Source organism: Varanus komodoensis, unplaced genomic scaffold, assembly GCF_004798865.1.
Source record: "Varanus komodoensis strain SLA01 unplaced genomic scaffold, ASM479886v1 scaffold74, whole genome shotgun sequence".
Taxonomy (NCBI): Eukaryota; Metazoa; Chordata; class Lepidosauria; order Squamata; family Varanidae; genus Varanus; species Varanus komodoensis.
In genome coordinates, this window is record NW_025336401.1 from 2,999,356 (window position 1) to 3,011,612 (window position 12,257).

Sequence of the window (12,257 nt, forward strand, 5' to 3'; positions counted from 1 at the left end):
GCAACACAGCTCCCTATAGGCCTAGTGGAAGAAACTTGCATGATACACTAACAGATGCTAAAAATAAACCTAGCCCTAATTTGTGCAGTTCATGTTTTGCTGCACTGTAGTCTTCAGTTGCTGTGCTCCCTTCTTCAGGGAGGGAAATGGAGTGTTAGTTTATGATTACAGATGGAATCAAGGCACATAATTAAGGGGTTCCAGGCCAGCTCATAAGCTTACTTTCACAAGTAGACTTAGTCTCCTGTCAGATGTTTGCAGTTTGCTGCCTGATTTTGCCACCTGACGTTTATTTTTGTTTGGAAATCTGTGGTCTTTCAAACAAAGTGGCCACTACAGTAAAAACGTCAACCTCAGGCTCTGAATCTTACAAATGGGACCAAACAATTCCATGCAGAGCACCTACAGCAAGATCTGTGTTTGGGAATAGTTCACTTCTCTCACCAATCTTCTATACATATCAGGGACTCCTGGATTGTAAGAGGCAAAGCTGTTGAAAACTTGGCAGAACTCTAAAGGTGGCTGTTGAACTAACCTAGGGAAGCAGTTTTTTTTAAAGGCTTTGGCATGTCATCTTGCCACTGAGTCCCAGTTTCTTGGATCAGGGTTCAGGACAGAGCAGCTTTGTCATTGAAAGCCCATGATGAGCATTTGCCCAACTGCTTAAGGCGAATCCAATGTTTTCATGAATTACAGAAGGGACTTAACTGTGAGAACTGGGGAGTAGCAATGTTCCACGACATCCCATGTGCTGCCGCCATCCTTTTAACAGTAACCCTAAATTACTGTAAGCAAGTTCTATGCAAGGTCATGGGGGAAAATGCCCAGGTGAGAGAACAAGGCTTTCACAATGCTTTTCAAAGAGCAGAATTTTCCAATGAATTCAGCCTCATAACCTTCCTCTACAGTGGAACAGGCCAAACACGCTTATACCTAGAGCTATGCCACAAGTTCCTTTTAGGACTTTCCTCTGGAAACCAAAGCAAGGCTCTGTCAATTATTAAGCAAAATAAGAAAGTGCAGCAACATCCATCAAATATATTCAGTAAGTTGAAGGATTTTATAAAGTCAGGAAGCTTTCCCTTCAATTCAGGAAAATAGTCTGTTCTCTTCATTAGCTTACACAGGTTCTGCAGAAATAACTCACAACTCCTGTGCTTTGTAGTAGTAGGTTTTATTAGACATTGCAAGATCAAAAAGGGAAAACAAAGTTTGCACACTTGTGAAATAACTATCAATGATAACGGGTAACTGGCTGCTTCTTGCAAGATTGTAAACAGCCCAAGTGCTTTAATGGGCTGCAAACTTCACAATGCATTCAAGAGGAAAAGGCCTTTGGGTTTTGGAGCAAGACTCCATTCCTGGCAGCAGCATTTGCCACAATGGACCCTTTTTGGCAACCCAATGCAGGTTTTGCCTAGGCTCCTCAGTAACCGTTTAATAAGTAACCTAGCTTGAAATGACTTGCATACAAAGTGGTACTGAAAAGCAAACTCAGAATGGGCAAATTGAATTTCAGAAGTCTCATTTTCTCAGCCTTTCTATTGCCCTTGTGCCACTAGCTAATCACTGGTCTATTTTTTTTTTTTTAGTGTTTCTATTAAGTTTGCCTTTAACAGTTTAGGAGTTTGATGGTGGCTGTAACCTTAAATGGTCACTAGCAAAAATTCCACTTAATTGCGGGGACTTCTTTCCAAGGCAACCCATTAAGGATTTTGCTGCTGTCCTTGCAGCCATTTGGTGCACTTCTGTGGTGGGCTCCGCAGGGACTCTAGTACAGGGCCCTCTTTCTTACTTTATGCAACCCAGCACAGAGAGGGGTGGCTCAGAAACATGACTGCCGAGTAAGGACAACCTAGCTGCAACTCTTCCAGAGTCACGATTCTGGAGAATGCTTGAAGGAGACCCTCAATAGCTTAAAAGAAATATTCAAAGTCGGTAGGCCCAACACTTTATAGCTTCTACAGCAGCTGCATTCTAGCATAAACTGGAGAATAAGGCTGGTAGGAGTAAGGTTCTGTATGGCTAACCGGCAGAACACTACCCGGACTCAACACAAAGCAAGAAGGGTCTACTCAAGAAAAGGACCGTAACACCAAATCTAACTTCTAATGAACAAAAGCCATTATCAGATTTTCAAAAAGGCCGTGTCTTCTTCATCACATTCAAACTCCAGCCACCTAGTTCTTTGGTTAGGGCAACTCTGCAGGGTTTTCCTTGCAGAAAAACACAGCAGCCTTCACCAAACATGCTGTCTGGGGATGTTGGGAATAGTAGTCAAAAACTGAAGGGCAGCAGAATGGGAAGGCTGCCAGTAAAATAGGCCTTCTGGAGCATGGCACATGTGCCTCCTGTTGCTCCAGGAACACTAGCCCATCAGCAGCAGATGCTCAACTGACCCCAAAAGCACACTTGACGAACGGATGCTGCAAATTCCCCCATTGCAGGAACTGCTCCTGTAGGAAAGTGTGGTGTGCAAAGAGCCCCCTGAAGATGCAGAGGGTCAGGCACGTTCCTTGAAAATCCCCTTTGGGGGCGTGCATTTATCCAATGCAAGGGAATGCATCCCCTCCACCCAAACAGCCCACACCCTCTGGGCAGATGATTTGGACGAAATCTCTTCGGGTGATCAAATGCCACTCGCAAGAAGAGCAACTGAGCACAGTGGAAAAACACGTCGAACATATTAAATTACTCAAACAACGCAGCCACTCTCCCATGTCTGAACCAAACATTCTCCCATCTTTCCAGTAAGAGAGCATACATATACATGGAGGGAGTGGAATCAACATGCACCCATTATAGCAGAAAGTCGAGAGATGAACATCAAAAGAAGGGAACATCCATCTAGCATCCTAGGATGGCCATCAGAAGCAGCCCTTGAGCATACCTGTCCTGCTACATGCCATTCACGCCTTCAGCAGTCCCACCTCTCCCAGACAGACCTTCGGTATGCAGCATGCCTTAGTTTTATAGCCATAATCCCGGTTTCACAAATGAGTCCAGTACTAGGACACGCTAGCTTTACTTTCAACGACAATCCACAGTGGGTAATGACAGCAAGTTTTCAGTGGGGAGCACTTGATGCAATACATGGGATTATGATTCAACACTCCTTCCCACTGGCTGATTAAACTTCGCAGTCATTACATTTTTCTCTCAAAAATGGTTCTCTTCAAAAGTTGTGAGCCATTCTGGACTGCTGGAAGGACACTGACCAAAGATGAAGGGAACTGGCATTCCTGGCAACATTTTGGTTCATTTCCCACTGAAAACTTGTGTCTAACTGAATGGCACTGCTATTTGCCGTCCAGACGGCTTCATGGAATGGTCACACTGCTTCCACACACAGTGCCCAAGACATGAATACAACAATCATCCGTGTCTTCTCTCAAGGGCTGGAAAGGGGTGGGGGGAGTGTGGAAGGACAGTTACAAAGCAACTCCAGCCACTTCCTCAGCATACAACAATACAGTGCAAGCAATACCCTCTTCTGTGCTTATCTATTGCATTAAAACCATCATCTGCTTTTTTGGTAATACAGAATTTGTTTTACATTAATCAACCGCAGAGCATTTTAAGGGATGAAAAGTAAAATGCATGTTTCACAGCATAATTCTAGCAGGAATTTACACTGTTTGCCAATTCACAATTCAGTCATTGTCATTAGTGTACAGAGAAGGTCCTTTTTAATATTATATATATATATATACACACACACACACACACACACGCGCGCGCGCGCACGCACGCAACCATATATATATATATATATAAAATAAAGTCTGGAAGATCAATATAAATACTGCTCCAGAAATTAAAAAAGTGTTTACATCCCCAACTCCAATATTATAGTTCAGTGTCCTGTTCTATTTTTAGAATGATCTGTAAAAATCTTTTAATGGCGGAGAGGTTCAAGTTTTCGCAACTTCAGTGATGCGCTGGACAACAAAGCAGCCTGGTTGGACGAAGAATGGGCAGCATCCGGGGACTGAAATAATACTCTGCCCCGGTGATTAAATACATAAAAAGATGGATGGTTCCTTAATGTGTCAAATGTCCTTCAGCAGAAAGAAAAAGGGAGAGTGCAATTAATCCCGAGCCATAACAATTCATCGGCTGTCAGTTCATCCTGGAAATAGTGGATTTCAGATTCAAACCATGCTGAACTGTCATACCCGAAATATTCCATACCGTTGCTTTGAGGACTTGCCACACATTATCAAGTTACATCATAACTTCATACCCTCCCTTCAAACAGTAGCAGAAGCAGCAGAAGTACTGGAAAGGAACAGTGCAGAGAGCTTACAGGTGAGGAAGGGAATGGTGCTGTTACACCAAAGATGCTTCTAAAGAAATGGCTGTGTTATCAACTTAGGTACAGGGCTGCCATGGCCAAAGCCAGGTGGGGCACCAGCACGCTCAGGATGTCTCAAATCCCAGAGCTAGTTGTCACACAATAGCCTTACTCCTTCCTGAGCAAAGATGCCCCTGGTCCTGTCATCACAGAAGCAGCCCTCCAGCCCACACAGCCAACTAATCTGGGGTCCTACTTCCCACAGAAGCCAACGAGTGGTTTTGGGGAAATCCAGGAGCAGGGAACAGGCAGGAAGACTTTTTTCCCCATTGTTATATTGTCATTATTTATGCATGCTTTTATGTATTCTTTGTGAGCCGCCCCGAGGCTTTGTTGCGATGGGGGCGGCATAAAAATGTTTTAAACAAACAAACAAACAAAGACCGCAGCCCTCTCGTGCACCGCTCTTCTAGCAACTAGCATGCAAAGCCCCCAAACGCAGCACAGAGGCTTAGCATAGCCATCGGGGCCCATAGCTGTAGGTAGATTTATCCTAGCACGGCAGCCTGCAAAGGACAAGTTCTTGTAACTCTGGGTCTGTGAGGGGGAAATGGGGTGGGCTGAAGCTTCTCACTCTAACAGCACCACGCAGTGACAAGCAACAGCAGCAACGGAAGAAAAGGGTCCTTCCTCAAGGGGAGGTGGGGTGGAGGGGTGGGGAGAACAGAAAGCAAGGCAGCAAGGCAAGCAGTACAGGTGTGGGGCAACAGTACAGACTTACTTATTTTTTAGCTCTGATGTGGCATCCATGTCTTTGAATTCTCCTGCAATATGCACTATCCCGTAACAGGTAACTGCAAAGGCCAACAGCGTTTGAAGAACTATCTGTATAACAAATTAAGGAAAAAGAATGCCATACTTCAGTGTCTTAAGTACAAACTTCTGCAAGAATCCTCATCTCTTGTTTGGGTTTAACATGAATGTCTACTGAACTTTTCATGCTGGAAACTCCAAAGGCTTTCAGAAATGTGCAGGGCAGTGGATTTAGCCCTGCTTGTAAACATTTCATTAGGTTTTTCATGCAGCTGAACAGGTATATGAACACTAGCATTGTGTCTCAATCAGGACTATCCTCCAAGGTTCAATAGTATGGAAAAATGACTGGATGGCATGCATTGTGCTGATACTATGAAAATACTAGTTTCTGTATCAAAGACATCCAAAACATTCTGAGCACGCTTTGATCACTCAAACATAGAAGAAATCAAAAACCTGGGAACCAACACTTAGAAGGAAGTGCACAGTAGGGTAGAGTAGTAAATATCACACAAAGAAAATACTTGGCAAAGAGGAGGAAAGACAAAAGTTTTCCGAGTACTGACTGAAGAGAGTGGGGAATTCCTGGAGGGATGCTTCTAAGCAAGGCTGAGAGACGCCAAATTCAGGACATTTTAATCTTAGGTGCACTGCAATGGCTGCCTTGCTAGGGGTGGAGATTTGGAATACTAGATTATGGGAAGGAGCATGGAGGGCACCCGGGCTCAAAGTCAGTTTGTGGGAACAGTGAAGAACCAGAAGCCAGAGGTCAAGCAATAGAGGGCAGTATCCACAAGCCAATCAAGTTGGCTGATTTGTTCTGAATGCAGTTTGCGCTTCCAGTGACTTTATTACAAATAAACGAGTTTAAATGCAAACATGTCACTGGCAAGCCTGCACTTGCACCACTGGAGCAGAAAGAACATACAACTTACATCTACTGGCAAGCTTTCATCTTCCTTTTCTGTTAATCTCATATAGGAACGATCTGTAACATAAAGACATGCTGGTTAAATTTTGATTTCCTTTGCTATAGCTGCAGAACCCAGAAAAGGACCACACTATTGGGTTTTCATAGGATCCGCTATGTGAGGTCACCTCATGCTTGTTCCCACACAGCAGTCTGCCCCTACCCATGTCCCTCCAGATGTTTTGGACTTCCGCTCCCAGCCTACTTAACCATGGGCCATACTGGCTAAGGCTCACTTGGGATGCATTAATCTGATTGTCAAAGCTTGCTTTAATGAATAAATGCATTCAGCAATAGAGCCCAGTCTTTACCAATGAAACAGTCACTGATAGCTCTCCAAGAATTCGATCCAAGGTGGCATGTTCATTTAGCTCAGGGACAGGCCAAGTCCACAGCTGTTGGACTCCAGTGCCCAACTGTCCCTGACCAATGGCTATGCTGGCTGCAGTTGATAGGAGCTGTAGTCCAACTTCATGGGGGTGGAGAGACACACCAGTTTCCCCACCTTGATTAAGCTCATCAGTTTCAAGGGAATCCTTAGACAACCTGTAAGCTGTCCTGAGCGCTTGTGTGGAAGGATGGGATACAAATGTTTGTAATTAATTAATCAATCAATCAATCTCTGGCCCCAGCAAATGCTATTAGCCACTGGACACAATCTGTTCTCTTATTATCCAGGATTGCAAGACCTGAAATTGGTGGGGGAGGTGGGTGTCCAAGTTATAGGAAAGCAGATTTTGGCTGGACATCAGGCAAAATATCACAATATTCCAGGTAGGTTTGCCCGGTCCCTAAGGAGAGGGTGAGGAGGCCCTTCTGAGAGAGCCATCCTCCAAGGAAGTAAGAAGGATAGCAAACATAAGACGGGCCTTCTCAGTGGTTGCACTCCCTATATGGACTGGCCTTCTGAAAGCCATTTGTCTGGTGCCATCATTACAATCTTTTCAGCACCAGGCCAAAATGATCCTATTTTCTAGACATTTTAATAATGATTTTATATTGTTCCTTTTTAATTGTACTGTTTTATATTGCACTTTAGTTTAATATACTATTTTAATATATCTCACCCCTCAGCAGCATATTGTGTATTGTTATGTTTTACTATGAGATGTTGTTTTAATTGGTGTTTTTGTAATCTGCTTAGTCCTTGAGACTAATTTAATTGCAACATATAAGCTGAACGAACGAACGAACGAATATATAAATGTCTCTTAGACAATAGGAGATGTCTTCCCACCACTTGAAATAGCCAAGTAAAGAGCAGGCAGCCAGGGCTGCTTTACACCACACTAGGCAGAAATTGCTCCTTCCAGCTTTAGGATTTTGTGCAAATTTTCAGCATAATTCCAAGACTAAGCTAAGAGAACTATAATAAGCACATGTCACTGGTATAGCAGTAAGTAATGTATGGGCTGAGATGCATGTACAAGTGTTTACAGCTAGAGTGAGAACCTACTAGTATCACTGTAACATTTTCTTCCTGCAGTGCACAAGCCATTATACATATCAGAAATTATCAGTCTCTACCCACAGATTGCTAGCCCTGTGTCAGAAAGAAAACTTGTAAGGCGGAATTCATATCAGTTGACTTTAACCCAGGTAATTTATGGGCACTGTAGCTATGAACTATTAGCCACTGATTTTTAAACTTAAGGAAATGTTTGGGAGTGCACCAACTGTCCAGCCTTACTATTTCACCCGGGGACATAGTTCCAGGACAGGCCACGAAATCATCATCCCAGTCAGAGGGATCTGGATGCCGACCACCAGCTTCTCTGACAAGCAAATCAGAAGTGTGGAATGCAACATGATGCACCACAAGTTGTCCCTTAATACTTAGCAACCCTGGCTAATGTTTTCTAGGCTTGGAGTGGGGCTGCCTAACTGGCTAGATAAGCCATTCTAGAGGACAGTCTCAGACCACTAAGTTCGTTTTTTTTATCACACACCAATGCCTTCTGTGTACTTCTGCATCTTCCTACTACATCCTCTTCTCACCTATCGCTTTTAATTCTAAAATACCCCAGTTCCCCCAAATTCTTCAACTTTGCACTAATCGAGAAGCAGTTTACAAAAGGTTCAGAAAAACTATAATGAAAAACATAATACATTTTAAGAATGATTGCCCTAAGTTTCTTCCTGGCAGTTTCATGTAAATATTAAATAGGGGACAAAACAGCACCCTGTGGGACCCTAGGCCAACATCTGTGGCACCAAGCAGCAGTTCCCCAACATCGCTTTCTGGACACAGCCTGAGAGGAATGACCAGAAGAGCCTGTGGTCAGTGACATCAAAAGCAAACTGCAGTTTCTTATGCCGTTTCCATTCCACCTGCCAAGCCTTCATAATCAAGATTAATCCACTTCCAGTCATAGACCGCCTTAGTTGTTAGCCCAGAGATATTTGTTAGATCCAGACTTCTGTGGCAGAACTGCAGAATGGGTAGTTTACTCTCCCATCATAGCACTGAAGGGATTCAAGAAGCCTCTTGTGGAGCATTCATTTCTGTGCAACTCTTGTCCGTCTGGCTACCCAACCTTACACCATCACGTCCATGTCTCCTTAACAACACCTTTCAATGCATACGTGTTCTCATACTATACAACCCATTCCCAGTTTTCCATCAAACTCTAGTCTGACACAGAACTGGAATCCAGAACAGACAACACAGGATTCTTACCATTTGGGATTTTGAGGACACAGAGAGCAGGCTGAACCTTCTTCTGAATAGTTTCCCAAATGCCTATTTTTAAGTAGTGACAGGGCTACATCTCACCACCAGCAAGTGTATTTATGTCTGCCAATCTGAGGTTAACACTTCAAGCATCCAAGAAAGCCTGCAAGTTCCAGCATCCCCAAAACTCTATGCCAAAATGAATATGCTAGTCTTTAAAGTGCTACAAGACTCCTTGTAAGGGAACAGTTGCTATTCATATTCTGTGCCATCCACCCATCCTATCTGTTAAAGAAATGGGCATTTGACTTTTCAAATAAAACTTCTGCTGCTCCTTACAACAGAAGCAGCTGCTGCTAGTCCACAAATGTTTTTGTCACAATAAGGCTGTAGTCATTGCATGCTTACATGGCAGTAAACTTCCCTGAAATCAGTGGGATGTACTTCTAAGCAAGCATATAAGATGCAACCCTATGTTACACACTCTGTGGATGGTAAGCCCCATTGAACTCAATGTACTTCTTTCACATTAAAAAGGTGCCTGGGGTTTCACTGTGAGCCATTTAAAGCAGACTTTCCCAACCTAATGCCATCCAGAAGCTCTGGACTAGAACATAAGAAAGCCATGCTAGACCAAAGATCCAGCATTCTGTAAACAGGGTGGCAAGCCAGCTGCCCACAGGACTGCTCAAGCAGGATGGGTGCAAGACCTCCACCTGCCCAAGCTCCTCAGCAACTGGTGCATGCAGGCAAGTCACCTCTGGTGAAGGCGGTGACACTCAGCCAGCAAGGCTAGAAGCCACTGATAGCTTCCTCCCCCACGCATATGTACACCTCCCAAATCACTGTCCATGCTTGGTAAAACTGATGGGAGTTGAACAGCAACACATCTGGAAGGAACTAGGTGGGGAATGGCTGCTTTATGGTACCCAAAGATGCCTTTTCTCTGTTGCACAGTCATAACTTGTCAGTTTTACATTTATTTTACTCAAACGGATTTTCCCAGTATATCATTATAAGTGCCTGGAAGTAGTGAAAGGCTGAAACTCCTGTCAAAATGCAAGGTAGCTGCTTTGCTGCAACTCTGCTGTATCAGTCAGTGCTTGGAGGTAAGCTCACCTGGAAACAAGGAGCTGCCTTGAGCTCCCCCATGGAACAGAGTGGGGTATAAAGATAATAAATACATTAACCTGGACATCTTCAAATGTTGGATCCTAAATATATTTGATACGGGGGATCCCCGACCTAGGAAACTCCAGCTCCTTGGACTACAAGTCCCAGGATGCCTGACCATGGCCATACCGGCTGGGGCTGATGGCAGCTGCGGGACAACACCTCCGCAGGGCACCCGCGGGGCATGTGCCAGCGGCAGCGGGAAAAGGCTGGTCCAAGGCGCGGAAGACGCTCTGCTGCTTCTACCACAACCAACGAGGAGGGTCACCCCTCTGGAAGCGCCCCCGGCGTGCCCTCAGGACCCTCCGCGGCATCACAGCCCGAATGGGCGACTCCCGGGTACTCCTGGGAGTCGCCGCTCTCTGCTTCCGACCCAGAAGCTCCTCTAGCTCCGCGCCCCGCACGCCCAGGCCTCCCCCCTCGGCCCACATCTCCTGAGGAGGAAGTCTGCGGGAGGGCACCCCGGACCCGCCTAGACACCCCCCGACACCCTTCGTCGAGAGGACAGGAGGGGGGCACTCACGCTGCGCGGCGGAGAAGGCCGCGTGCGCCAGGGCGAAGAGCCCGACCCCGACCAGCCCTTTCCACAGCGAGGCAGCCGCCATCATCCGCCCTCCTCCTCCTCCCTGGCCACCGCCGGCGCCGCGCATGCGCATGGGGCGCCTCGAGAGAAGCGCGACGCGGGGAGGCCTCCTTGGCGCGCTGCGATGGCGTCACGAGTGGGCGACACCGCCCGCTCGGCAGAGTGGGGGAGGGCAGCGCTGCGAGTGACGCAACTTGAGAGCAAGGCGGCTTGCCCGGGGCATTCTGGGAGTGGTAGGCCTGTTGTACTGCCTAAACTTGCCTAGGAGTAGGCCTTAAACTATCTAGCAACAGGTTCAAGACAGATACAGCGCATTTAATTCATTAAAGGTGAAACTCTATGCATGCTTAGCCTTAAAAAAGCTTACCACTCCCAGTATGTTGGTAGATATTGGTATTTTGTGGTCTCAATTTGCATAGAAAATCATGCAATAGCACCTAACAATGAATTCATGAGACATGCATCTACTTAGACGTGCAGTCCTAGACTAAAGAGAGGCTACCGGCCCAGCATCCTGGGAAGTGTAGGCTTTCTTCAGTTTAAACTTGCCTCGGATTGCACTTGCCATGCACTGGCAATGGACTCCGGCCAGACACACGGTATGGCGCTCCTGGCAAAGCAGGCCTGCGCCTATCTAGATGGATATTGTCTGTACACCCCAGCATGTCTCAGCCACCATTTACAGATGTGGTGACAGTTCATGGTTCATACACAGATTTAAACAGTTTCGACATGCAGCCATTGCAGGCACTCTGTGCATGTGACCAATATAAAAGAAAAAAGAATTTCAACTAAAGCATTGTTGACAGAACTGAATGCTTTACATACATGCTGTGAGTTCCAGGTGACTCCATCCATTTTTTCTTGCAAGTGGCTCTTCTTGATTTGTATGGGAAAACCACAATTATAGGCACACTTGCTGAATAAGCTCCTGCAGCGCTGCAGCCGTACTTAGCACTGTCAATAAGGCCCTTTAAAACAACAGGGTTTACTTCCAAGTAGACGGCAAGAGGTGATGTTGGGAGATACACCCACTAGGGCTGGAACCCTGAATCTCTGGGATTTGCTGAAATAAACGTCCAGGGCCCCAGGTGATCTTTGTTGCATCACATCGCCTTGGGTAAGCTGGGTTTTGGCCCACATGGGCTTCACCTTCATCTTGGGTCCCATTGCCTGAAGGGTTTTCCCCGGGTATGCCCTCCTCTCCCCTGCCCATATGACTCTTTGAACAAAGCGGCTGTCCTCAGGAGACAGGGTCCTTTCAAGCTACGAGCACACAGAAATTCGTGCACATGTCCATCGGCATTTGAACCCAATCTGTTTTTTGGATTCTGAGCCCCGGATATTTTCGGTACCAACCACATCCTGGGAAGCGCACACCTCGGAGCGCTGCAGCCGAGCTGCTTCTGCAAGAAAGCAGCAGGCGTAGTGTTTAAAGCCCCGTCCCCAACGCCCGCCTCAGCCACTTGGGAAGGAAGCCCTGCCGCGGCAGGCGCCCTTCTCTGCAGTCCCCGGTGCAGCTGCGCGGGGGAGCCCGGAGGAGGCTCGGCTCGGCTGGCCGCGCCTGCGCCGGCGCGCCCCTCTTCTCCAAGAGGCAGCCGCGGCGGCGCCTCCGCCCCGCCTCCAGTCCCGGCGGCGGGGCAAGGGAGGCGGAGCGAGCCGGGGCGCGAGCGAGCGAGCGGGCGAGCGATGGCCACCGTGGCCCAGCTGCTGCTGCCGGGGCGGCGGCCGTGCGGCGGCGCCC

The 12,257-nt window shown here is 46.7% G+C and overlaps 1 protein-coding gene across 1 annotated transcript; it reads right to left on the reverse strand.

Moving 5' to 3' along the window:
- Positions 1-1,158: 1,158 nt before the first annotated feature.
- Positions 1,159-10,580, reverse strand: MMGT1 (membrane magnesium transporter 1). The gene is made up of 4 exons (XM_044452700.1): positions 10,454-10,580; positions 6,049-6,101; positions 5,079-5,182; positions 1,159-4,061 (listed from the first exon to the last, which is right to left on the reverse strand). Exons 1-4 carry the CDS (start codon positions 10,578-10,580, stop codon positions 3,899-3,901), a joined length of 447 nt encoding a protein of 148 aa, XP_044308635.1. The 3' UTR covers positions 1,159-3,898.
- Positions 10,581-12,257: the final 1,677 nt, after the last annotated feature.